General features: G+C 43.5%; 1 protein-coding gene and 1 pseudogene across 8 annotated transcripts in view; both read right to left on the reverse strand.

Annotated features, from left to right (window-relative positions):
- Nucleotides 1–7,511, reverse strand: part of FOXJ3 (forkhead box J3) — a 133,241-nt gene extending 125,730 nt beyond the window's left edge. Inside the window, exon 1 of one of the 8 annotated variants that reach the window (XM_059689785.1) lies at nucleotides 7,358–7,511. Coding sequence is in view for 6 of the 8 variants with exons in the window: in XM_059689792.1 (XP_059545775.1) it covers nucleotides 6,738–6,783 (46 nt within the window). In the remaining 2 variants the exon portion in view is untranslated. Of the gene's footprint in view, nucleotides 1–6,737; nucleotides 6,990–7,357 lie in introns of those variants that run through there. The other 7 variants (XM_059689788.1, XM_059689792.1, XM_059689790.1 and 4 more) reach the window with 7 other exon arrangements.
- A 9,671-nt stretch (nucleotides 7,512–17,182) lies between these two features.
- LOC132229769 (mitochondrial import inner membrane translocase subunit Tim8 A-like) lies at nucleotides 17,183–23,030 on the reverse strand (annotated as a pseudogene).
- Between the last annotated feature and the right edge of the window lie 423 nt (nucleotides 23,031–23,453).

Below are 23,453 nucleotides of genomic sequence, written 5' to 3' on the forward strand. Positions count from 1 at the left end.
TCTTTCCAGTACTAGCTCTATTCCCTTAAGCAAGTTACTTAACCACTCTGTGAGTATTTCCTCTTCCGCGGGGAGCCACCCACTGCCAATACTATCATGCGAGTGCACCAAGGAACACGGGAAGGCCGATGGACCTTGGGTATTAGCAGGGCTAACACCAAGCACCATTGTTCGTTTTGAGATAGCAGTGGCTTGAAGCAATTTCCTGACCTAACAGCCTCAAAATAAATGTTTACTGCACCTTACTGATCTTTATTGACCTTAGAGACAGTCTGTCTGCTACCTGTTTGCCGTTCTTTACTGAGAGCAAGATGTGTATCTAAAACTGAATAAAAAGCGGGTAAGGCCAGGTTTCAGTGTGCCTCTCCGAGAGAGGTCTCCACCTGCCCCCCCCCCACCCCTTAATAATTCATATTTCTTGTCTAGTGTTTTAATTTGTGCATCGGCCCCTTCTTCAGATCCTGAGCCCTAGCCATGCCAGTCCCGGCACTCTTATATAAAATTTTGATAATAAAATCTATCAGGGGGGCGGGCTACAAGGGGTCAATGGAGGAAAAAAGGAGACATGTAATATTTTCAACAATAAAGATTTAATTTAAAGATATAACATAAATTTTAAAATATACCTTTTAGAGTTGTTATGATTATATGAGTAATAAATGTAAGGTACTTAGAACATTTTTGGGCCCATAGTAAGGCCTCAAAAAATGTTAGCTATTATTATTATCACAACCCTTATCATCACATTAATCTGCACTAAATTTCTGGGGAGAAAAAAGGGCAGAAATATTTAATGACATCTAAATCACAGAGCAAACAAGTGATAGAATCTGGGTGGGTTTTTTTTTTAAATCTCGTCATTTTAAGTCCTGAAGATTAAACATTAAAACTTACTGATTCCCTAAGTAAGGGGATTTTCCAGTCCCTCTAATTCTCTAGGAATTCACATGGGGATCCTTTAAGTTAAAACAGCAGCATACAGTAGTGGAAATAGCAATGGACATGGACTAAGATGACCTAATTGTTCCATCACTGACAACTGCAATCTTTTTTTTTTATTGAGTTCAGAGAAGAAGGAAAAAGGAGACAGAGATAGAAACATTAATGATGAGAATTAGAAACATCAATGATGAGAGTCATTCATTGGCTGCCTCCTGCATGCCCCCACCTGGGGATCGAGCTCGCAACCGGGCATGTGCCCTGACTGGGAATTGAACCATGACCTCCTGCTTTGTGATGCTCAACCACTGAACCACAAGTGTGCAAACTTGAGCAAGTCAACAAATCTAAACTTCAAATTGTTCATCTTAAAAAATGCTGTGTCTATCAGGGCTGTTATGGAATCAAATGAGATAATGTATGAAAACAAAACATGTAAACCATAAACACACTATATAAATGTTCAAGGGCCATATCATACTCATCTTTGTATCTCCAATATCTAGTAGACTGCATAGCAGAGGTTATGACCTAAGAAAAAAGCCATGGGAGGAGTGGAATTGGCAGGATGAGGATTAAGATAAAGATAGGGGCCGAAACCGGTTTGGCTCAGTGGATAGAGCATCGGCCTGCGGACTGAAAGGTCCCAGGTTCGATGCCGGTCAAGGGCATGTACCTGGGTTGCGGGCACATCCCCAGTGGGATATGTGCAGGAGGCAGCTGATCGATGTTTCTCTCTCATCGATGTTTCTAACTCTTTATCTCTCTCCCTTCCTCTCTGTAAAAAATCAATAAAATATATTTAAAAAATAAATAAATAAATAAAAATAAAGATAGGGAAGGGTTGCCGTAACCGGTTTGGCTCAGTGGATAGAGCGTTGGCCTGCGGAATGAAAGGTCCCAGGTTCGATTCCAGTCAAGGGCATGTACCTTGGTTGTGGGCACATCCCCAGTAGGAGGTGTGCAGGAGGCGGCTGATCTATGTTTCTCTCTCATCGATGTTTCTGACTCTCTATCCCTCTCCCTTCCTCTCTGTAAAAAATCAATAAAATAAAAAAAATTAAAAAAAGATAGGGAAGGGTGTTTTTGTGTGTGTGTCTGTGTGTGTGTGTGTGTGTGTGTTTTTAAAAAAAGTAAAAAACCCAAATGTCCATCAAGGGATGGATGAATGAATAGATAAAAGGTATACCAGCCATACATGACTATTATTTACCAACAAAAATGAGATACTAATATAAACTACAAGATGGATAACCTTTGAAACATTATGCTTTTGGAAAAGAAGCTAGACACAAGACTATATATTGTATGATCCATTTATTTGAAACTAGGAGCCCACCGCAATACAAAATCCCGCAGCGCCGCCCACTCCCTCTCCGGCCCTTGAAGCAGCCATGGTCACTACTGATCAGAACCTCCCCCAGCACAGGCCCGCGGAGGCCCCTGCCACCCCACCCCCGACGCTGCGCGCACAGCCTCCTCCTGTCCTGTCAACCCGTTACAGAATCCTGGTTAATTAGCATTCTCTATTTTATATATATGGATGTCCGGAATAGACAAAACTATGGAGATGGTGGTTGCCTGGGGGGGAGGGGAGGGGGGGTAAGGAGTGACTGCTAACAGGTACAAATGTTCTTTTTTGGAATAATGAAATATCTAAAGATTTGGTGATGGCTGCACAACTCAGTAAATACATACACTAAAAACCATTGAACTGTATACTTTAAATGGATCAATTGTGTAGTATGTGAATTATATCTCAATAATACTTCTAAAAATTTATGTTTGAGAGAACCGTGAAAGTATAAAAATCACTGACTTTAGAACACAAGTTTTTTTCTTTTTTTTAATATGTTTTTATTGACTTCAGAGAGGGAGAGAGAGGGAGAGAGAAACATCAATGAGAGAATCATTGATCGGCTACCTCCTGCATGCCCCCTACTGGGGACTGAGCCCACCACATGTGCCCTTGACTAAAATCAAACCCAGGACCTTTCAGTTCACAGGCCGACACTCTATCCACTGAGCCAAACTAGCTAGGGCCACAAGTTTCCTTTTTAAATGAATAAAAAGGCAAGTTTTCTGATATTTGATTAGCTCTGACATGTGGACAAGAATGAAGGCTGGAGGAAGCAGTAGGAGAAAATGCTACAAATTACACCAGACCATAATGTCGCTACAAATCCTCTATGGAAAACAAATCTGGCATCTGTTCTTATCCTTCCTTTCTAAATTCTCTCTAAGGTTCCAAATTACCTCCTGGTCCTAGTCTTACTAGTAGTTCAGTAATCTTTTCATCGTGATCATTGTTTCTGAACTTGGAGTACACTTGATACTGTCAACCACACTGCCATCCCTATCCTTGGCTTCTGTAGCAGATGTACCTCTTGGTTCTTCTCAGAATGCTTTACCTATTAGCCTATAATGTCTCCCAAAGTTCCAAATCTCAAAGCTCTTTCAACATCATACTACTGACCTCCCAATACACAACCTATACTGCATCTCTATAGGAATGCAATACAGACACTTCTACTCTAGTCAGCTCTTGATTATCTTCACTAAGCCTGGAAAGCTGTGGTGTGGCTCAACCAAAATAACTAATTCCTATGCTATTTCTATAGGACTTTGCAATGTGATATACATTTTTTTATTCTGAACAAATGTTCTCCTAACGGTTTTGCTTAGATCAATACTAAACTAAATGTGCATTTCCAGAGCCAAACCAGCAGGGAGAGAAGGCTATCCGGAGTGGCAGGAGCACTAGCGTGCTATTGAAAATTTGACTGAACACAATCTAGTGTTGCCCACAACCAACTTTAGCTCATTTTCCTGAACAGTGACACTTTCCTATTTTCTTCACTATTATCAGCCATCCTCCCAGCACTCTGGGCTCGACTTTAATGTTTTATTTGCTCTCTTACCTTTGTCCACATTCAGTCATCAATGAGTTCAAATTAATTTTTACTCACACAAATGTCTTCTTATATATTCTATACTTTCTTAGGACAGTTTAATTTATAATTAAATGTATAAGCTCAACAGTATAATTTATAATTAAATGCATAAGTTCAAAAGCCAGACTGCCTGGGTTCAAATCCTAGTTGGCTCTGCTGCTTCCTCTGTTGGAGTTTGGGCAAGTCACTTAATCTCTCTGTAACCCAGTTTCTCCATAGGAATAAGAAGACCTTATTATGAAGATTTAATGAGGTAAATACTACATGTAAAGAACTTAGAACAATGCCCAGCATACCGTAAGTACTCAACAAATGCTAACTATTATTTTATACCCATAATCACTATCTTACATCAGATCCTTGTCATCTCATTCCTAAAATTCTCCAAGAGCATTCTAGGTAGTCTCCCAGCAGAACACTAGCTAAGACAAAAACCTCCCTCAGAAACAATATGCAGTAACTCCCATTTGACCCAGTGATCCCACTTCTAGGAATATATCCCAAGAAACTAGAAACACCAATCAGAAAGGATATATGCACCCTATGTTCATAGCAGCACAATTTACAATAGCTAAGATTTGGAAACAGCCTCAGTGCCCATCAGCAAATGAGTGGATTAAAAAACAGTGGTACATCTACACAATGGAATACTATGCTGCTATAAAAAAGAAGGAACTTTTACTATTTGCAACAGCATGGATGGAACTGGAGAGCATTATGCTAAGTGAAATAAGCCAGTCAGAGAAAGATAAACACCACATGATCTCACTCATTTATGGAATATAATGAACAACATAAACTGATAAAAACAGATCCAGAGACAGAGCAGCATCGATCAGACAGCCTAACCTCAGAGGGAAGGTAGGGGAGGGTGGGGGCAAGGGGGAGAGATCAACCAAAGGACTATATGCAAGCATATAGGCCTAATCAATGGACACAGACAACAGGGAGGTGAGGGCATGGCAGTGGGGAATGGAGGGTAATGGAGGGTAATGGAGGGGATAAGGACACATATGTAATAACTTAATAAAGAAAATTTAAAAAGAAAAAAAGAAACAATATGCATCATCTTACTCCCACTCTTTAAAACCCATTGCAATACCCCATCAAACCAAACCCTGTATCATTGACACATTCTTCACCAATACCAATCCTAAACTCATTTATTATTATTCACCAATACACATTCTCCATGCCAAAGTGCTTGATATCTTTGTATGTTGCCACTTCTCTGTCTGCAAATGCCAGTCACTCTCCTAGAATACATCTCTTCCCCTTTGAAATTTCTGTTTTTCAACTATCACTTATACCTTTGACTTTGGTTGCACTATTATTCCAAAAGTTTGTTACTTGGTAATTACAAATAATGGACCTTATTAGTGTTGTTTCCCCAACAGAAGTTGAAGTGTTTGAAGAGACTACATATTTTATCTCTTGTGTCTCCTTCATACAGGCTACTTCACACACAGTACAGGATTTTGCAGGACACAAATGCTGACTGACTTACTAAAACAATATGCCTCAGAATGTATCACAACATTCTCTATTTTCCACTGTCCCGCCCATATTTAGCATGATGAAAGCAGATGGAATCTGTATTTAAATATTTTTTTTACAAAGGAGAATATACCAGATAAAAGGAAAAGAATATATACTCAAAGATAATGCACAACGCAAAAAAAAAACAAACCAAGAAAAGGTGAGAAGGCTGGCCATTTTGGAATCTAAAAAATGACTTCAAAATATTAAGACTTTTTATTTTATCTGAACTAATGAACCAAAGAGTCAAAATAAACATGTCCTGACCCCATCCAAAAAATACTTTAAAAAGGCATGACAAAGACCTAGTATCTTCAGCAGCATAAAACCAAGAAGAAAATTCACTTCAACTCCGAGACACAAAATAAAACAGTAAGTCTCAGGTTTATCTAAAAAACAACAACAACAACAAAAAACTTTAAAATGCAATCACATCTCTATATGCCACCAAACGTAAAAATGGAGAGGAGTTACAACTTTTCTATAACTATCTGCTAAGGCCTGGGTGGAATAAAAGGCTCATTTCACTGCGACTGTGGCCCGTTCCCTATTAAGAGGGCAATCTGTGGTCACAAAAGCGGTAAATACAGAAAGATGGAAACCTTCACCTGGAAGAGACAGGAAGGAAAGAAGCTACTCAAAACACGTTTCAAAACCAGTTTCCAAAAACACGGCGCCCTGACACCCAACAGACAGGGGAAGTCAAATGAGAGAGTCCCCAATAGACCAGCGACTCGGCGAAACTATCTGGCGCTGCCTTGCAAGTCAAGAACGAGGCATACAGCTTCCGTGACTGACACACACGCTTGTCTCAATGGGAAACACAGTAGAAGGGGGGGAAAAATTAAATAAATGCCCGGAAAAGACAAAACTGATGACCACTCACTCCACGGCCGGCCCAACACAGCTCATTCAGGAATCCAACTAGGAACAAGAGACGCAGATTGCACAACGCAGAAAAGAGACTCCTTCGCCAGCCATACACACAAGTAGAGAAAACTATACGCCCCGATGCACGCACAGCTCGAGCGTGTTCTCCCTTCAGGACCAAGCAGGAGGGGAAAAGCCAGAGCGAGCAGAGAGAGAGGAGGAAAGATGTCAATGAAACTGAGCCCCGCTGGCCCCTGCCGGCCTCGATTTCGAGCACAACTCCCGCCTCCTCCACCTCACGAGCTAGGCCTCAGCAAGGAACACTGACCCTAACACCTTCCACGCCGCCAGGAGGAAATCACAGAGGAAAAACCACCCCGTTAACCTCCCTCCTCACCAGCTGCAAAAATGGAGGGGGGGGAGGGAACACCCTACCACGTGGGCAGGATGCAACACACACAGGACAGCAACACGTCCGCATGGAACTGCTGCCTCCGTCCTAAGGCCGGCAAAGGACGCGGCGACAGGATGGGTGGGAACGCGGGCCCCTCGCACGGGCCTCCTCACCCCAAAGGGCAGCCCAGAGGCGGGGGGGGGACGGCCCGCCTCGCCCGCGGGAAAGCGCCCGCCAGCTTGAAGGGGAGAGGCTGCCTCGCGCCCGGGTAGGGAGCCAGCCCAGGCCAGGGGCAGGTCCTCGGTCCCGGCGCCCCCGGGAACCCTGTCAGGCTCCCCCGAGCCCCGCCTGGGGGAGGGGCGGGAGGGGCGGGCGGGGCGGGAGTCACGGAGGCGCAGAGCCGCCGCTTCCCGGCTGAGGGGCAGCAGCAGCTGAGAAGCGCCGCGGGGGAGGGAGGGACCCGGCCCTCGCCGACCGCCAAGGCCCCAGCTCCGAGCGGGGCGCCCTGCTCCGCCCGCCGCCCACCCCGCAGCGCGTCCGCGGCTGAGAGAAGGGAGAGGGCGTCTCGCGGAGGGCAGCCCCAGCCTCCGTCCCGAGAGATGCCCCAGCCCCGCCTCCTCGCCCGCCGCCCCGGCTCGGCCGCCTCGGCGGCGGCGCTCACCTCAGGCTGCGCAGGCCGGGACGGCCCGGCCGAGCCCCCGGCCGCTGCGTGCGTCTTCGCCCCCGGGAAAGGTCCCAACGGCGCCTGGTGTGAGCGGCCGAGGCCCCAAGCAGCGCCCAGAGCGGTGGCGGCAGCGGGAGCAGCCAACATCCGGGGCCGCGCACCCGGAACTACTTCCCGACCCGTTTCCCCTCTCCCGCCCCCGCCTCCACACACCGCCCCCCCCCCCCCCCCGCCTCCGCCTCCCGCGACGTCGCTGCGCCACCGACCCGGCGTCGGCGGCGTCACGGCTCCTCCGCGGTCGTGGCGGCGGCGACGCGCGGGATCCCTCCGCTGGGACAAGTAGTGCCCTGAGGCTCCGGGAGCCCGGCCTCTGCGCCGCGGGCGTGGTGGCGCGGCCCGCGTCTCGGAGCCGCTCGGGGCCGTGCGCCTCGGAGCGGCGACTGGGGAGTGCGGGCGGCCGAGGCGACTCTAGTTGAGGACAGCAAGGACCTGCGGCCTGGACCCTGCCCAGGGATTCCAAGGGCCCCATGACCCCAGGCAATGGCGCCTCGTGACCTGCCCCCACCCCTACCCCCCAGTTTCGCCACTTCATCGTGATAGAGACCGTAGCCTCCCCGGGAAACCGGACCCCTCGTGCTACTTGGCGCTCCGCGGATTCCAAAGGCACCTTGGCGCTTCAGGACGCCCTGCCTTTCAGAGCTTAACCGGGCGGGGGTCCAGGCCCAGCTTCTGCAAACATGGGACACCTGCTATTCGCCGAGGCCTTGTCCATGCCTGGCCCTGGTTTCCTTCCCAGAGCAGGCGGGACTCGCAGGGCCTCTGGTTCTAAAGCAGCTGCCCAGGTTACGGCCCCTGCCATCCACAGGTGCAGTGCTGAGAAGGGTATGCGGGCGCCTGTGAACTTTGGAATTGCCTTATACGTCAGTCCTCAGATTCTTAAGCTATTAGCACCGGTCATCTGCCCTGTGATTTCACACTTTATGACATTCCGACGTATTTGCTGATGCTTTATTCGCGTTAAGTCATACTTTTGAACTCACAGTAGGTGCTCAATATTTGGATACCCAGATTTTGTTAGGTGGATCCTAGCTTGATTGGATGATAGGAAAAGAAAAGCCTGAGCCAATTAGCCCTGCGAACTTTGACGTCGTCTCCGGTAGTTAAAGAGCTGACTAAACCAATAGCTTCAGCAAACATTGAACACCTGCTAATTCATCATTTCTAGGCCCTGGGTATTCAAAGTACTGCTGTATTCCTTTCTATATAAGACTAGCAAAATTCTGAAGATAAAAATATCCATTCACTCATTCATCCAACACAGTGGTTCTCAACCTTCCTAATGCCGCGACCCTTTAATACAGGTCCTCATGTTGTGGTGACCCCCAACCATAAAATTATTTTCGTTGCTATTTCATAACTGTAATTTTGCTACTGTTATGAGTCATAATGTAAATATCTGATATGCAGGATGTATTTTCATTGTTGTAAATTGAACATAATTAAAGCATAGTGATTAATCACAAAAACTATGTTTTCCGATGGTCTTAGGCGACCCCTGGGAAAGGGTCGTTTGACCCCCAAGGGGTCACGACCCACAGGTTGAGAACCACTGATCCAACAGACATTTGCCCATCACTACTAAGGTTGTCATGCACTCCTTTAGTGCTTGGGATGTGTCAGTGAACAGAAAGAGGGAGGGGAATACCTTTCCCTCTTGGAGCTATCATTTAGTATGGAGAGAAGGATAATAAAGATGACAAGGAAGTTATTTGGTAGTATAGACTGTGTTCAGTGCTCTGGGAAAAATAGACCTGGCAGGGTAAGGGGTATGAAGAAAACTGGAGAGGGTGTGGATATTTCTTTTAACATCTACCATTTATTTATCAATAATAAATGTACTTGTTCAGCAAATACTTCAGCCCGGACCATGTGTTGGGTGCCAAAATTCTGATCTGGTGGATGCCCCAGTTAGGGGAGACCACAGGCCGGGTGTTTTTACCTGTCTTCTCATTCAGTGCCTTCACCAAGCCCCTGAGATAGAACTCCTATGCTCATCTTTGCAGCTGATGAAATTGAGGCTCAGAAGCGTTGAAATTTTTAAAAAAATATATTTTATTGATTTTTTTACAGAGAGGAAGGGAGAGGAATAGAGAGTTAGAAACATCGATGAGAAACATCGATCAGCTGCCTCCTGCACGCCCCCTACTGGGGATGTGCCCGCAACCAAGGTACATGCCCTTGACCGGAATCGAACCTGGGACCCTTCAGTCCACAGGCTGATGCTCAATCCACTAAGCCAAACCGGTTAGGGCGAAGCGTTGAAATTTTGAGCCAGGATTCAAACGCAATGTCTTCCAAGTCTATCTCTTTCCAGCTTCATCTCAACTGGGCTCTCGTATTTTTGTTTCACCTCACCTTTTTCAAGTAAATTCATGCATCAATCTAGGTCTAGGACTAGGTGAATAGCCTTAGGCCTGCACTGGGGCAAAAGGGTGGGAGAAAGGAAAATATTTAGTGGAGAGGGGAGTATGTGGAGCAAAGTAATAGGGGTAGCAGAGAAAATTTATGGAAGAGAAATATAGGTAGATTCATAATATTCTAATTCCAGTTTTACAGAATGGAGTTTAGAGCCATGAGGGATAGCCCAATTCATAAGGTGACTTTAACGAAAAACTTGAAAGAGCTGAGGGAGTGAGCCATGCCATTGTCTGGGAAAGTGTCCTAAGCAGAAGGAACAGCTAGTAGAAAGATCCTGAGGCCATGCATTCCTGGGAGTGTTAGAAATAGTGGGAAGGCCTGGACAACTAGAGCAGGGTGAGTAAATGAGAGAGGAATGGGAGAGCAGGTCAGAGTGGGTCCATTTTAAGGATGTTGGCTAAAATGGAGCCACTACAGGACTTTCAACAGAGAAGTAATATCTGATTCATGCTTTCAAAAATACCACTCTGGCTACTGTGCCAAGAGTAGACAATGAGCAGACAATGGTGGAAGCCAAAGACTCCAGTATTTAAATGGTTAATTCTGAACCATTAAGTGCAGGATGATGGCTTGGACCAGGCTGGCAGCAGTGAGTTGGATAAAAAGATAGTCTCTCCACTTTAAAAACTCACAGTCTAATGGGAAGCAAATAGATTAGATAATTACAATATACTGTGATAAGGAAAATAGCGTCCTGGAGAAGAGGCCATCCTTGCCAGCTTTCTTGGGAGAGGGTAGAAGCTCCCTCTTCTACCAAGCTGCCAAGGGAACTGGAAGTTGCTGGGGTTTTGTTGGGCATTTAGGTGGATTCTTGATAGCACAATTAACACGCGTTCTCTTCCCAGCCCTTCAGTTTTCAAAGCCCGCCATCATCTGAGTTGGGATGTAGGCAGAGTGGTACTAAAAAATAGTGTCTGTATCATGTATCTAAGAAGATGGGCAAAGCTGAGATTATCCGTATTTATCAGAGGAAGAAACTGAGGCTGGTCATCACCAGGCTCTAACCTCAGACTGGGATCAAGGCCAAAAAGTCCAAACTAGTAATCTCTCTGAGTCACTTGAGAAGGTTCAGCCAGATGAAGAGTAGAAAGACTCACGTTTGGACTTCCTTCCAGTCTGGAGATTTGGGGTTCCCATTCATCACCACCTTCTATAAATCTTGGGCAGCTCCTCACCTCCCACCTGTTTGGGATTCTGAGGTGCTTTTCTAAAGTGCATGTTCCTATCTGGAGGAGAACAGGGCTGGATTGCTGCCAGAATGGGGTTGGGGATCAGAAGCCTTTGGGAAGGAAGGAAGCATGAGTCCCAGAGTGTCGGAGTAGAGGAGCACCCCTCCTACCACCCCCAAAAATAGTTGTATGGCAATAGCAGCACAGGGGGATTCTGGGACAGGGTGGGAGGAAAAGCTGAAAGCCCAGATTGGGAAGGCAGACCTGAGTTCAATCTGATGTTCCATAGCTCACTGCTTGTGTGCCCACTGATGTAGTTTCCCTTAGTCTCTGTCTTCTTGCCTATTAAGCGGAAATGATAACAATAGCTACTGGCAAAAGAGATAATACACAAGCTGTCATAAAATAAAGGTCCTCAAAGACAGTTATTATTTTTCACAAGGTTGAGTGTAGAAGAGAGTAATTTATAGTCTTAGGAGATGGGAGTAGGCTGGAAGGGAGGGTGTGGGGCAGGAGAGCCTTCAAAAAGAAGATGGTATCTAACTCAGGGGACGGATTCTTAAGAGAAAGAACTTGCTCAAAGCCATGAGATAGAGGTTTTATTGTATTGTGTTGTTTGCAATCTTTTACCAGCCTCCCCTGGATTATAAATTCCCTGAAAGCACTGCCCTGAGCTGGGCTGCAACAGCCCTACAAAAATCTTGATTGGGCACTACCAGTGCATCAGCAGCAGGGTATTCAATGCTTCACGTGACCCACAGCCCCTTAGGCAAATGAGGCCTTACCTGATCCTTTGTTGCAGTGGTTCTCAACCTTGGCTGCACATTAGAATTGCCTGGGAATCATGCTGAGGCCCAGAAATTAGGATTTTAAAAAGATTCCCAGGTGATTCTAATGTGCAGCCAAGGTTGAGAACCACTACTTTATTGTAAGAGGAAAGCAGAAAATTAGGAGTGAATTTTATTTTTTATTTGTTTTTTTAAAATATATGTTATTGATTTTTTACAGAGAGGAAGGGAGAGGGAGAGGAATACAGAGTTAGAAACATCGATGAGAGAGAAACATCGATCAGCTGCCTCCTGCACACCCCCCCACTGGGGATGCGCCCGCAACCCAGGCACATGCCCCTGACCGGAATCGAACCTGGGACCCCTCAGTCCGCAGGCCGACGCTCTATCCGCTGAGCCAAACCGGTTAGGGTAGGAATGAATTTTAAATGAGCCAAGACCTGCAAGAAGGAGAGAGGAAAACATGAGAAGGCACCTCCTATCATTCCCAGCCCTGGAGGAGCCTTCCAGAACCCCTGGATATCTTTATATAATACTTTATATTTCATGCATTAGAAGGGGGGTTGGGGGGAGCTACCCAGAGGCCACTGGGATGCTTTCAGATCCATTAATTGCTATTTAATAAAAAACACTTGGGTGTTGGTCACTTTGCATACTTAAACAGCATTCAATAATCCTCTATCAGACAGCTACTCTATACCAGGCATTGGGCTAAATCCTAGGGAGTAAAAAGGGAATAAATAAATTCTCTACCTTCAATGGGCTCCTAGGCATCTAGAGAGGCAGACATGTAAACAATCTCAATGCAATTTGTGGAGATTTATATTTGTGCCCTGAGAACAGAGGAAAGGCAAAGCTAAACCTTATCAGATTGAATAGGGATGGGGCACCAAAGAAAGTTTCACCCTTTAAGGTAAGGTTAAGGTTAAGTCTGAATAAATGAGTAGACGTTTGTCATGTAAAGACAGAAGCAGGCTGGAAGCAGAGAAAGAAAATCTGGGGCAGAGAAGAACAGTTTATGCAAAGTGACAGTGGTTAAGTAGATTCAAAAAAAAGTAGAGGCCATGGAAATTACAGTCTTATAAGTAAGTGATCCTTAAACACTAGTGGCTGGTGAGAATAACTAATCATGAAACTAGACCATATTGTTCTCTATAAACCATCCATAAATTTAGGTCCTGCTCTCCAGGAGCTTGGTGTTAAATTCAGATTTTATCATTAAGGCAAAGTGTGATCCTTCCCAAATACTCTATTGTTTTAATCATTCTCAGTAGAAAGGAGTAGCTTAGAATATTTCTTTCCAATAGAAGTCAGTAGCCTAAATTTTTCCCCCTCGTTCTGGCAATGAATTTGCCCTGGTACACTTATACCAAAATAGTGGTCCAGTGCACGAATTTGTGCACATTGAAAGCAAATTAATTAGAAGAAATATTTAATATCCCTATTCGCCCTTTCTTTATAATAGAAATGTCAACCAAATTCACAATTAACAATGACAGATGGAAACACAAGCGTGCAATTGGCACCAGTGAGAGCTTTATATGTACTGCATATACACAAGTCAACTTAGCCTTTTATAGATATAGAATAAACTTGCTTAATTAGACCTGCTTTCTGATTTAGCTCAACTTTTTCCAGCCCAGTGAAGCACCCCAACTTCTCTTTCAGGTAATTGTCAGCAACACAGCAGAAATATCAACAGGAAGCAGATTATTATTGTAGATCACACAGGGAGAACAAAGGGTAAGATATTTAACTGCAGCAGTGTTTGACTATATTCTGCATAGTGAGAAAACCTGAAGTCATTTTCTTTTTTTTTTTTAATATATTTTATTGATTTTTTACAGAGAGGAAGGGAGAGGGATAGAGAGCCAAAAACATCGATGAGAGAGAAACATCAATCAGCTGCCTCCTGCACGCCCCCCACTGGGGATGTGCCTGAAACCAAGGTACATGCCCTTGACCAGAATCGAACCCGGGACCCTTGAGTCTGCAGGCTGACGCTCTATCCACTGAGCCAAACCGGTTCTGGGTAACCTGAAGTCATTTTCAAGGTCCACCATTTCTTACTTCTTTTCAGTCAGGTCAAGTTTCTAAGCTTTCTAAATCTCCGTTTTCCGGCTAATGAAAAGAAAATAGGATTTCACCAAGTCTCCTATCTGCCTACTCCAGGACTTCTGTGAGGATCAAATGAGATGAGGCATGGGAAAACACTTCACAGACATTTGTTTAAAGTGTGAAATGTATCCACCTGGGTATAAAGCAAGTCGTGTTCCTAGGCTGAAGAAAATGCAAGTAGGCTAGTCACTAGGGAGAGGAAGCTGGGCATTGCTACCTGATGTCATTACCCAGACGGTCGGACACAGCATATTAGATTATATATATATTTACCTTCCCCATCCCATCCCCACCCCCACCTCCACCCCCACTCCATCCATTTTCCCTGTAACCACCTGGCTCAAAACTTTGGCTTACCTCCACTCTCAGAATCAATTGAGCTAATTAAAAGCATAATGAAAGACACAAGGGCACCAAGACAGCTGAACAAACATTAACAAATGCGTAGATTAAATAAAGTATTTACATTATGTGCAAGCGATGGTGTCGATGAAACTTGGGTGGTACTAGGAAGAGTGAGTCAAAGGATATTCATATAGAGTGGCATCAGAGGAAATCTGTCTCCCAGTTAGTATCTTTTGGAATGATAGAACGAAAGGAACCAGGAAAGAGCAACCAAGGTTTGCAGCCCAAAGGAGCCTGAAACTCTGGATACAAACATAGTAGTTAAGAAACTTGTTTAAAGTTGTGAAGCTATTGACCTACTTCATTTCTAATGAGCTGAATAAAAATGATCAAGACTCCCCAGTGCTGCAGGGAGAATGGTGAGGAATGGCTAATAATATTTATTGAGTGTTCCTTATGTGATTGGAACCATGATAGACCCTTTACATGCATTTTCATTTAATCCTTAGAGTGAAACTATGAGGTGGTCATCCCCGTTTTAAAGAAGAGGAGTCCTAACCGGTTTGGCTCAGTGGATAGAGCGTCGGCCTGCGGACTGAAAGGTCCCAGGTTCAATTCCAGTCAAGGGGCATGTACCTTGGTTGCGGGCACATCCCCAGTAGGGGGTGTGCAGGAGGCAGCTGGTCGATGTTTCTAACTCTCTATCCCTCTCCCTCTCTGTAAAAAATCAATAAAATATACTTTTAAAAAAAGATTTAAAAAATAATAATAAAGGAGACTCAGTAGTTTGAGAGTAATAGAGTCAGGATTTGAACCCAGAGCTGTCTGGCTCTAAGCTTATCTTCAAAGAACTACTAACCCATCAATTTACATTGACATAAGAATTGTAACTTACTGGGTGCTAGTCACTGCAAGTGGGTGTATTTACATCCAAGCACCACTTCAGGAAACCTTTCAAACCTTATTAGAGACACAGCTGAGGTTGGAACCTACACACACAAAATCCCAAAGAATTCTCTTTATTTTTTTCTACAGACACAAACAGTCCAAATAGTCTTTGCTGCATGAGGGGGCAGGAGGCAGAAAATCTCTTTGTTTTGCAACCAAAAGAGGGGCGGGAGAGACGCTGTGGCAGACCATATTATTATTGTCTCCAAACATTTACTGTGCCTCTCAGGGGCCGATTGTGCTTCCCTACTCCATCAGCAGCAGGCTTGGTTCTGTGCCGTACAAATGAGATGTGAGCAGCTGTAGGAGCCACTTGCAGGTGCAAGCTTTAAGCGTCTGTGTGCTTCACCATGTTTTCCTTCCCTGCTGCCCTGATGGCCAGCAACATTCAAGATAGAAACTAATCAATCTGCTTCGGTCCCAGAGGGAAGACAATGTGCAACAAAGCCACGACTGACCTGGGAGGGACACACAGCACAAGTGAAAGAAACTCCTTTTGCTGATTGGGCCACTGTGAATTGGGAATTGCTACCGTAGAGTAACAGAGCCTGTCCTGACGAATGCAGACCCTTCCTAAATTTGTATCTGCTGGTGATCCGGACTTCTGGTGTAATTTGTATCTGTTGGTGATCCAGACTTCTAGTGTCACCCCCAGGTAAGAGAGGTTGCTTGGGAAGTCTGAGAAGGTGTAGAAAATGGGATGATTGGTGCGATGTAATAAAAGGCTTTCACATTGAATTTGAAACTCAGTCCTGATCTGGGGGCTCAGACAAGCCATTGTAGGATAGGTACCATAGACCATGTCGTGTCCCAAAGGAGCCTGAAAGCTACAAGTTTCAAAGAAGGTTATATAGTCCCTGTTCTTGAGGCAAAGGCCATCCTCATTCATCTTTTTAATCTTGTGGAAGCTTTTATTTCAGTGATTGAAAGGATGCAGTACATGGCATTTATACTGATTAACAGTAGGTATGCACCTCTGAAACTGCTGTTTTTAACAGGTCTAAATGCTTACAACGTATTTAGGCACATCTTTGAATTTCTTGGACCCTGATATGCAGAGTAAGTTAACTTCTTCCTTGTTAAGTAATGAGAATTATGTTCACTGGCTAGATTCCTTTATAATTAAAGGCCTCTAGATACTTAGGCTGCCTGTACCTCAAGACCATACTTTATTTAGATATTTAAGTAAATCATAGTACAAAGAAGGGAGATAATTTAGAAAGCTGAACTGTATTATATGAACATTCCCTAGATTTTTTTCTAGCACTGGTGCTCAAAACACTAGATACGGAGGCCTACAGTTAAGTGCCAAATTACTCTTCCCCCACTGCCACCCTTTCTGAGAGATACAAAGATGTGTGTATCAATGTCCCCAGAGATCTGAAATGAATCCATGCAAATGACAGATCTTACCCATGTGGTCCCACTATCAAATTATAGGAAGCAGATAATGGGAATTTAAGAAAAACATAGTCCCACATACAGTAATATGCAGGTAGTAAAGTTTTCTATTCAGCTGCTCATTGTTTTCACAAAATTAACATTAAAAAACACAACTGCCCTAGGCAGTTTGGCTCAATGGATAGAGCCCAGGCCTGCAGACCAAAGGGTCCCGGGTTCGATTCTGGTCAAGGGCATGTACCGTGGTTGCAGCCTCCTCCCCAGCCAGGGCCCTGGTCTGGGGCAAACAATCCATGTGTTTCTCTCACATCGATATTTCTGTCTTTCCCTCTCTCTTCCACTCTCCCTAAAAACTAATGGAAAAATATCCTCTAGTGAGGATTAACAACAACCACCACCACCACAACAAAACCCACACAATAAAAAACAACAACACAACCTAATACACATATGACCCTCAGACCCCAAACACTCGAAAAAATTGGTCATTCTCAGGTGACAAGATGTCCCAAGAGTGACAAATGTGGGAGCCAACCCCCAAGAGCCTTTTCTCCTACCATTCCATCTACCACTCTTCATTTCTTGAACTGCTTTCCTTTTCCAAAAAGGTAATGCTGAAATCCGTCAGAAAGGCTTTCTGAGAAGACTGACGTGGATTTCTGGTCTGTTCCAGTCAATTCATGATGAATTGACTCATCTCAATAATACACTCCACACAGTCTATAAAACAGGCCTGACCCGACTGTCCAACTTTGGCCCAGGCTTGTCCACGCACTTCTCCCAGCAAAGTTCTGTCATCTGGTGCACCAGCTGCTGGGAGCACTACTTCTGAGTCTCCACCTCCATGAAATGCTGCAGCTGCCGGTCTACCCAAGCCCAAACCCACAGCAGAGGAAGCGGAGGAGCAATCCGTCTCAGCGCGACCACAGGCGCCCAGACATACTCCAACTCAGAGACCTTCACATGTCTGCGTCCTCAGTCATTTTTAAACCTAGAGCCCTACTGTGCTGGATGGCTGACACCCACTAGGCACTTAGTACATTTTTATAAAATGTTGTTAAACTAATGCTACTGAATGATCTAGAACAGTGGTTCTCTACCTTCTGGCCCTTTAATACAGTTCCTCATGTTGTGACCCAACCATAAAATTATTTTCGTTGCTACTTCATAACTGTAATGTTGCTACTGTTATGAATCGTAACGTAAATATCTGATATGCAGGATGGTCTTAGACAACCCCTGTGAAAGGGTCGTTCGCCAAAGGGGTCACGACCCACCGGTTGAGAACCGCTGATCTAGAACCATAACTCAGGTTTCCGAACACCCCACCAAAGCTTTTCCTATTTTATGGATTAAGGGATCTGGGAGGGAAAGATTATAGTAACATTAGCGAATTTTTACGTAATACTTTACAATTTATATATACCGCATTTATTTGAAATGCCACATAAGTGAAAAATATCTGGAACATCAGGATCGCAGGCTGCAGCATAGTAAGCATTCAATAAAAGCCCATGAAACTTCTCTGAGGAAACTACAAAGAATAGAAAACCTTGAAAGCCAGGGGACTTGGCTATGAGAAATCTAGCCAAAGTGCACATTGGATCACGTTTGTTTAATGGGACCCAATTAAGAGAAGATGCAAGTGAAGGTTAAACTCAGACAAAGTTGCAGGAGTCTAAGGCTGAGCACTTGCTAGACATCACCAAAGAATACAGGGCAGTAATTTGAAACTTCCCATGGGACATCCTTGAAGCAAACACTGACGACAGTCCTGAACATGAATTTAGACTATACAAGTCTGTGGATCAGTCCTTCAAAATCAGAAAGACATTCAACATGTTATTACTACTATTCACTTAAAAAGTTAAAATACTGCAAAGGCAACATGCATCTGATTCTGAGGTATAACAGTGTTGGGCATAATTAGAATATCCTAAAGGCTAACACAAAGCAGAGAAATGAAGAGTTATCTAGTAAACCTACTAGGGTTAACCTTAATAGGTTAACCAAACTGAATAACATGTGCAAAAAGATTCTCCCCCCCCCCCCCAGGAGATTATATTGGGATTTCTTTTGTTAAAAAATAATAATAATAACCGAAATCCACCCTGTCCGAGTAGCTGCTTTGGTTAGAGCATTGGTCTGATACACCACAGTTGCTATTTCAATCCCTGGTCAAGGCACACATAAGAATCAATGAATACGTAAGTAAGTGGAACAACAAATCAATGTTTCTCTTTCCCTTCCTCTCTCTCTAAAACCAATCAATCAAGAATTTTTAATGTGTTTTTTTTAAATGTAAAGAATAACAGAAATCCTGGCAACTGAAATGTTGAAGATGAACTGACATGATATGTAGGATTTGCTTTAAAATATTCCAGGAAAAATATAAAAATATGTGTGGGAGATCTATGAAACAATCCCGGCAAAATGTTGGTGCCCATAGAAGTTCAGAGGAGGGAACAATGACTTCTCTCAGGAACAAGGAATGAAAAGGGGCTTAAAAGTGGGAGATCATTGTCTGCATTTTACAAGTAAAGAAAACTGAGGTCACGTTGCTAGTAAAGATTTAAGCTTCACTCCTATGTCTTCAAAATCCTTTTTTTTTTTGCTAAAACCCCACACTGATTGTCTAAAATATGTTTTCTCAGATTCTGATACTTTAATCAGAAGTTGTTTTTCTATTTAATGGAAACTTATTTGTAATCCCTATATAGCTTCTACCTTTCCACTTTTGAGCAACTATTTTGAATACTTCCTGATTCAGGAAGTTGTTATAATTTCATTTACTCTGAATCATGATCCACCTATGGCTTGCTCCCACTATTCAGCTTAGTAGAATGAATGTGGAATGTTTCATTTTACAATGATTCTGGAAGCCAGAGGCCTGTGGGCATGTGTGCATGCACACACAAACACAGAGCTTATGTTTAAGTACCTAAATACAGTTTTTTCCTTTTTAACCTATTTATATATTTTTATTGATTTCAGAGAGAAAGGGACAGGGACAGAGAGATAGAGGGTCATTGATCGGCTGCTTCCTACACACCTCACACTGGCGATCAAGCCCGCAACCCAGGCATGTGCCCTGACCAGGAATCGAACCGTGAACTCCTACTTCATAGGTTCTTAGGTGACACTCAACCACTGAGCCACGCAGGCTGGGCCTTCTTAACCTTTTAGCTGTTAATGCATTCTTTCCTTATCTAATCTCTTTTTCTGCCCTGTTAAGTTTAACTCTCATAGTGGGGTTTCTTGTTCTTTGCTACCATGAACCGTGTCATCCTTGTGCTTATAAATTGTTTCTGAAATGAAATTTGCTAGAAAAGCTGATGAGATGGCTACCCATTCATTCAGTAAACATTTGTCAAATGCTAACTCTAGGCTGGCTACTGTGCTCAGGGCTTGTAATACAAAGATAAAAATAGTAGCTAGGGGGCAGCACAGCGTGAAAGTGATGAAGAGAGTAGGTGCTAGTGATAACAAGTGAAGGATAGTGATAAGTGGTTAGAGTGTGGGCTCCCTTGCCTGGGGTTAAATCCCAGCTCTTCCACTCACTAACGCAATGACTTTAGTTGGGCAAGTTGCTTAATCTCTCTCAGCCTCAATTTTCTCATCTGTAAATGGGGATAATAATAATACTTACTGCATAAGTATGTTGTTTGTTAACTGAAACAAGGCACATGTAAAATGCTTAACACAGGGTTAGCACATACTAGTAAGAAGTGTTATAAATGTGAGTGCTTCCTGTTCTCCTGTATCGTTCATAGAGAAAGGAGAATGGAGGATCTGACTGAGGAGGGAAGTTTCAAGGAAGAGTGTGCAAAAACAGAAACCTTTGAGCTCAGTCTCGAAGGAGGAGTTCAGATTTATTAGGGCAAGGTAGGCAGGAGGGTTAATCAAAGGGTGTGAAGACCTGGCCCCGTTGTTCAAGGTGGGACATATTTGGAGAGCTCTTCCATCTCCTGAGCTCCCTCCCTAGGTGTTGGGGATGGGGTACACTGAATCAGATGAGATTGATTGGCAACTGTATCACACTTCAACTCCTCCCTCTGGCCATTCCTCTCTACTTCACTCCCCCTGTAGGACTAATCACAAAAGCACACCTCTCCAACTCCCCAGAAAACTTCTTGCACATAAACTCCAGCTTGGAATCTGTTTTTTCAATGAGTCTAACAACCCATGACATTATGAATAATACTACTTATAATTTGAAATAGAAAAACATATTTATGTGTACAATATAGAAACCTCGGTATGGAGGACTACTTTGGGGAAATATACATTAATTTATTCATTTAACCATCACAATGCATTTGTCCAACCTGTACTAAAGGATATGCTGTTTTCCCTTACATCTAAACATCTTTATTGTGTGAGCAGTCTTGGTTAAATGCACTTAAATTTTAAAATATGATTTCTTAATCTTTTTCAAACTTTTTTTTTCTATGAAAAACTTCAAACAGATATGCAAATAGACAAATGATGCAAGGAACTCACATATATCCATCATCCAGCTTCAAGTACTAGCTAAGGCTCCAATAACATTCACATGCAGAAACTGAATGATATGTCCCTTGAATTTTTTAATTTCTAAATTTCTGCTCCACTCTCTCTTTTTTTTTTTTTGCAATGTGTTTGCTGAAGAAGCTACATTATTTTTCCAAAAGTATTTCCCACAAAATTGATCTTGCTAAATGCTTCCCTGTGGTGGTTTTTAACGTGTTCTGCCCTCTGTGTTTCCTGTAAATCAGAAGTTGGGTCTGGAGGCTGAATCAGATTCATGTGTGAGTTTTTTGGGGGCACAACTACTTCATTGGTAGTATGTTCTTCCATAAAGGAGGCACAAAATATCTGGTTATCTAGTCGCTCCTTTTTCTTAATTAGCATAACATGGATTGCAAGTTAAATTTGCAAAGGAGACTTGACTTGGGGTGGTGGACACACAATGCAATATACAGATTATGTATTATAGAATTGTACACCTGAAACCTATATAATTTTATTAACCAATGTCACCCCAATGAAATCAATAAAAAAAAGGAGAAAAAATAACTGCAGCTGATATATGGTTGGGCAACTAATCTTTAAGGACCTTGAAGATTAAATTGAGTCCAACTGTTATCCTATCATCTGTCATCATTACCTTATTATTCATCAAGTATTCCTAAAGTGCTAACCGTGGCATCTGGGACTGGTCTGGGCACCATGTTATAATAATCAGGATCATGGATTGAGTCCATACTCTAGGCCACCTACTTTATTTAGCCTATATGTAATCATCATAAGCAACTCCACAGTGCAAGTTTTATCCTACCATTTATAGAAGAAAAAGAAATCAAGGAGATAAAATGACTTTTCGAAGGCCAAACAATTGGCAAATGGCAGAAGCAGAGGTGGTATATAAAGAAAGATCTAGCCCTAACTGGTTTGGCTCAGTGGATAGAGCGTTGGCCTGTGGACTGAAGGTTCGATTCCGGTCAAGGGCATGTACCTTGGTTGCAGGCACGTCCCCAGTGGGGAGTGTGCAGGAGGCAGCTGATCAATGTTTCTCTCTCATTGATGTTTCTCTCTCATCAATATTTCTGATTCTCTATCCTTCTCCCTTCCTCTCTGTAAAAAAATCAATAAAATAAATATTTTTTAAAATACTTTTTATATTTTAAATATATTTTATTGATTTTTTACAGAGAGGAAGGGAGAAGGATAGAGAGTCAGAAACATTGATGAGAGAGAAACATCAATCAGCTGCCTCCTGCACACTCCCCATTGGGGATGTGCCCGCAATCAAGGTACATGCCCTTGACCAGAATCGAACCTGGGACACTTCAGTCCACAGGTCAACACTCTATCCACTGAGCCAAACCGGTTTAGGGCAATAAAATATAGTTTTAAAAAAGAAAGATCTGTTTGTTTTATTCCCACTAACCCCAACTTTTTGAAAATACAACTGAATTGTAGGAATTATCCTTGCCTTCAATAGGATTACATCTGTGTAGTAAAAAAGAGGTAAATTACTAAAAGAATTAAAGACTACCAAATAAAAAAAAACCTATATAGAACATGAACAATGAAAATGTGTGCAGCTTTCCGTCTGGCCACAGCCATCAAGAAAATCAAGATGGGCGCTTACAAATAGATCCAGGCGATACGGAGGAAGAAGCAGGCCAATGTAATGCACTTCCTTCTCAGAGTGTACTGCTGGCAGGACAGCCAGCTCCCTGTGCTCCACAGGGCCCTCCTGCCGACCTGGCCCGACAATGGATCACCAAACCAGTTCACAAGCACAGGGAGATGGGAGGGCTGACATCTGCAAGCCGCAAGAGCCATGGCCTTGGGAAGGGCCACAAGTTCCACCACACTATTGGTTGTTCTCACCCTGCAGCTTGGAGAAGGTGCAATACTCTCCAGCTCCACCATTACCACTAATATAAGTAATGTTTGTAAAATTCTTACCTAATAAACAATTTAGGACAGTAAAAAAAAAAGAAGGAAAGAAAGAAAGAGAGAGAGGGAGGGAGGGAGGGAGGGAGGAAGGAAGGAAGGAAGGAAGGAAGGAAGGAAGGAAGGAAGGAAGGAAGGAAGGAAGGAAGGAAGGAAGGAAGAAAATGTGTGCAAGTGGTGATTGCTATAAATGAACAAGGAGGAGGGGGCACATCAATGTTGGTTGAAGTTCCTGGGGAAGGCTTCATCAAGCAATGAGGAAATTATTGCAAATATAAAAGCTTTACCAATGAGCAAAGGGTCCTTTGCACAAGCATCTTCTCCCTTGGGATCCATGTCACACCACCACAAAGATTTCATCACCATGGCAACTGGTCATTGGACCAACGAAATAATCAG

Source organism: Myotis daubentonii, chromosome 3 (assembly GCF_963259705.1).
Source record: "Myotis daubentonii chromosome 3, mMyoDau2.1, whole genome shotgun sequence".
Classification (NCBI taxonomy): domain Eukaryota; kingdom Metazoa; phylum Chordata; class Mammalia; order Chiroptera; family Vespertilionidae; genus Myotis; species Myotis daubentonii.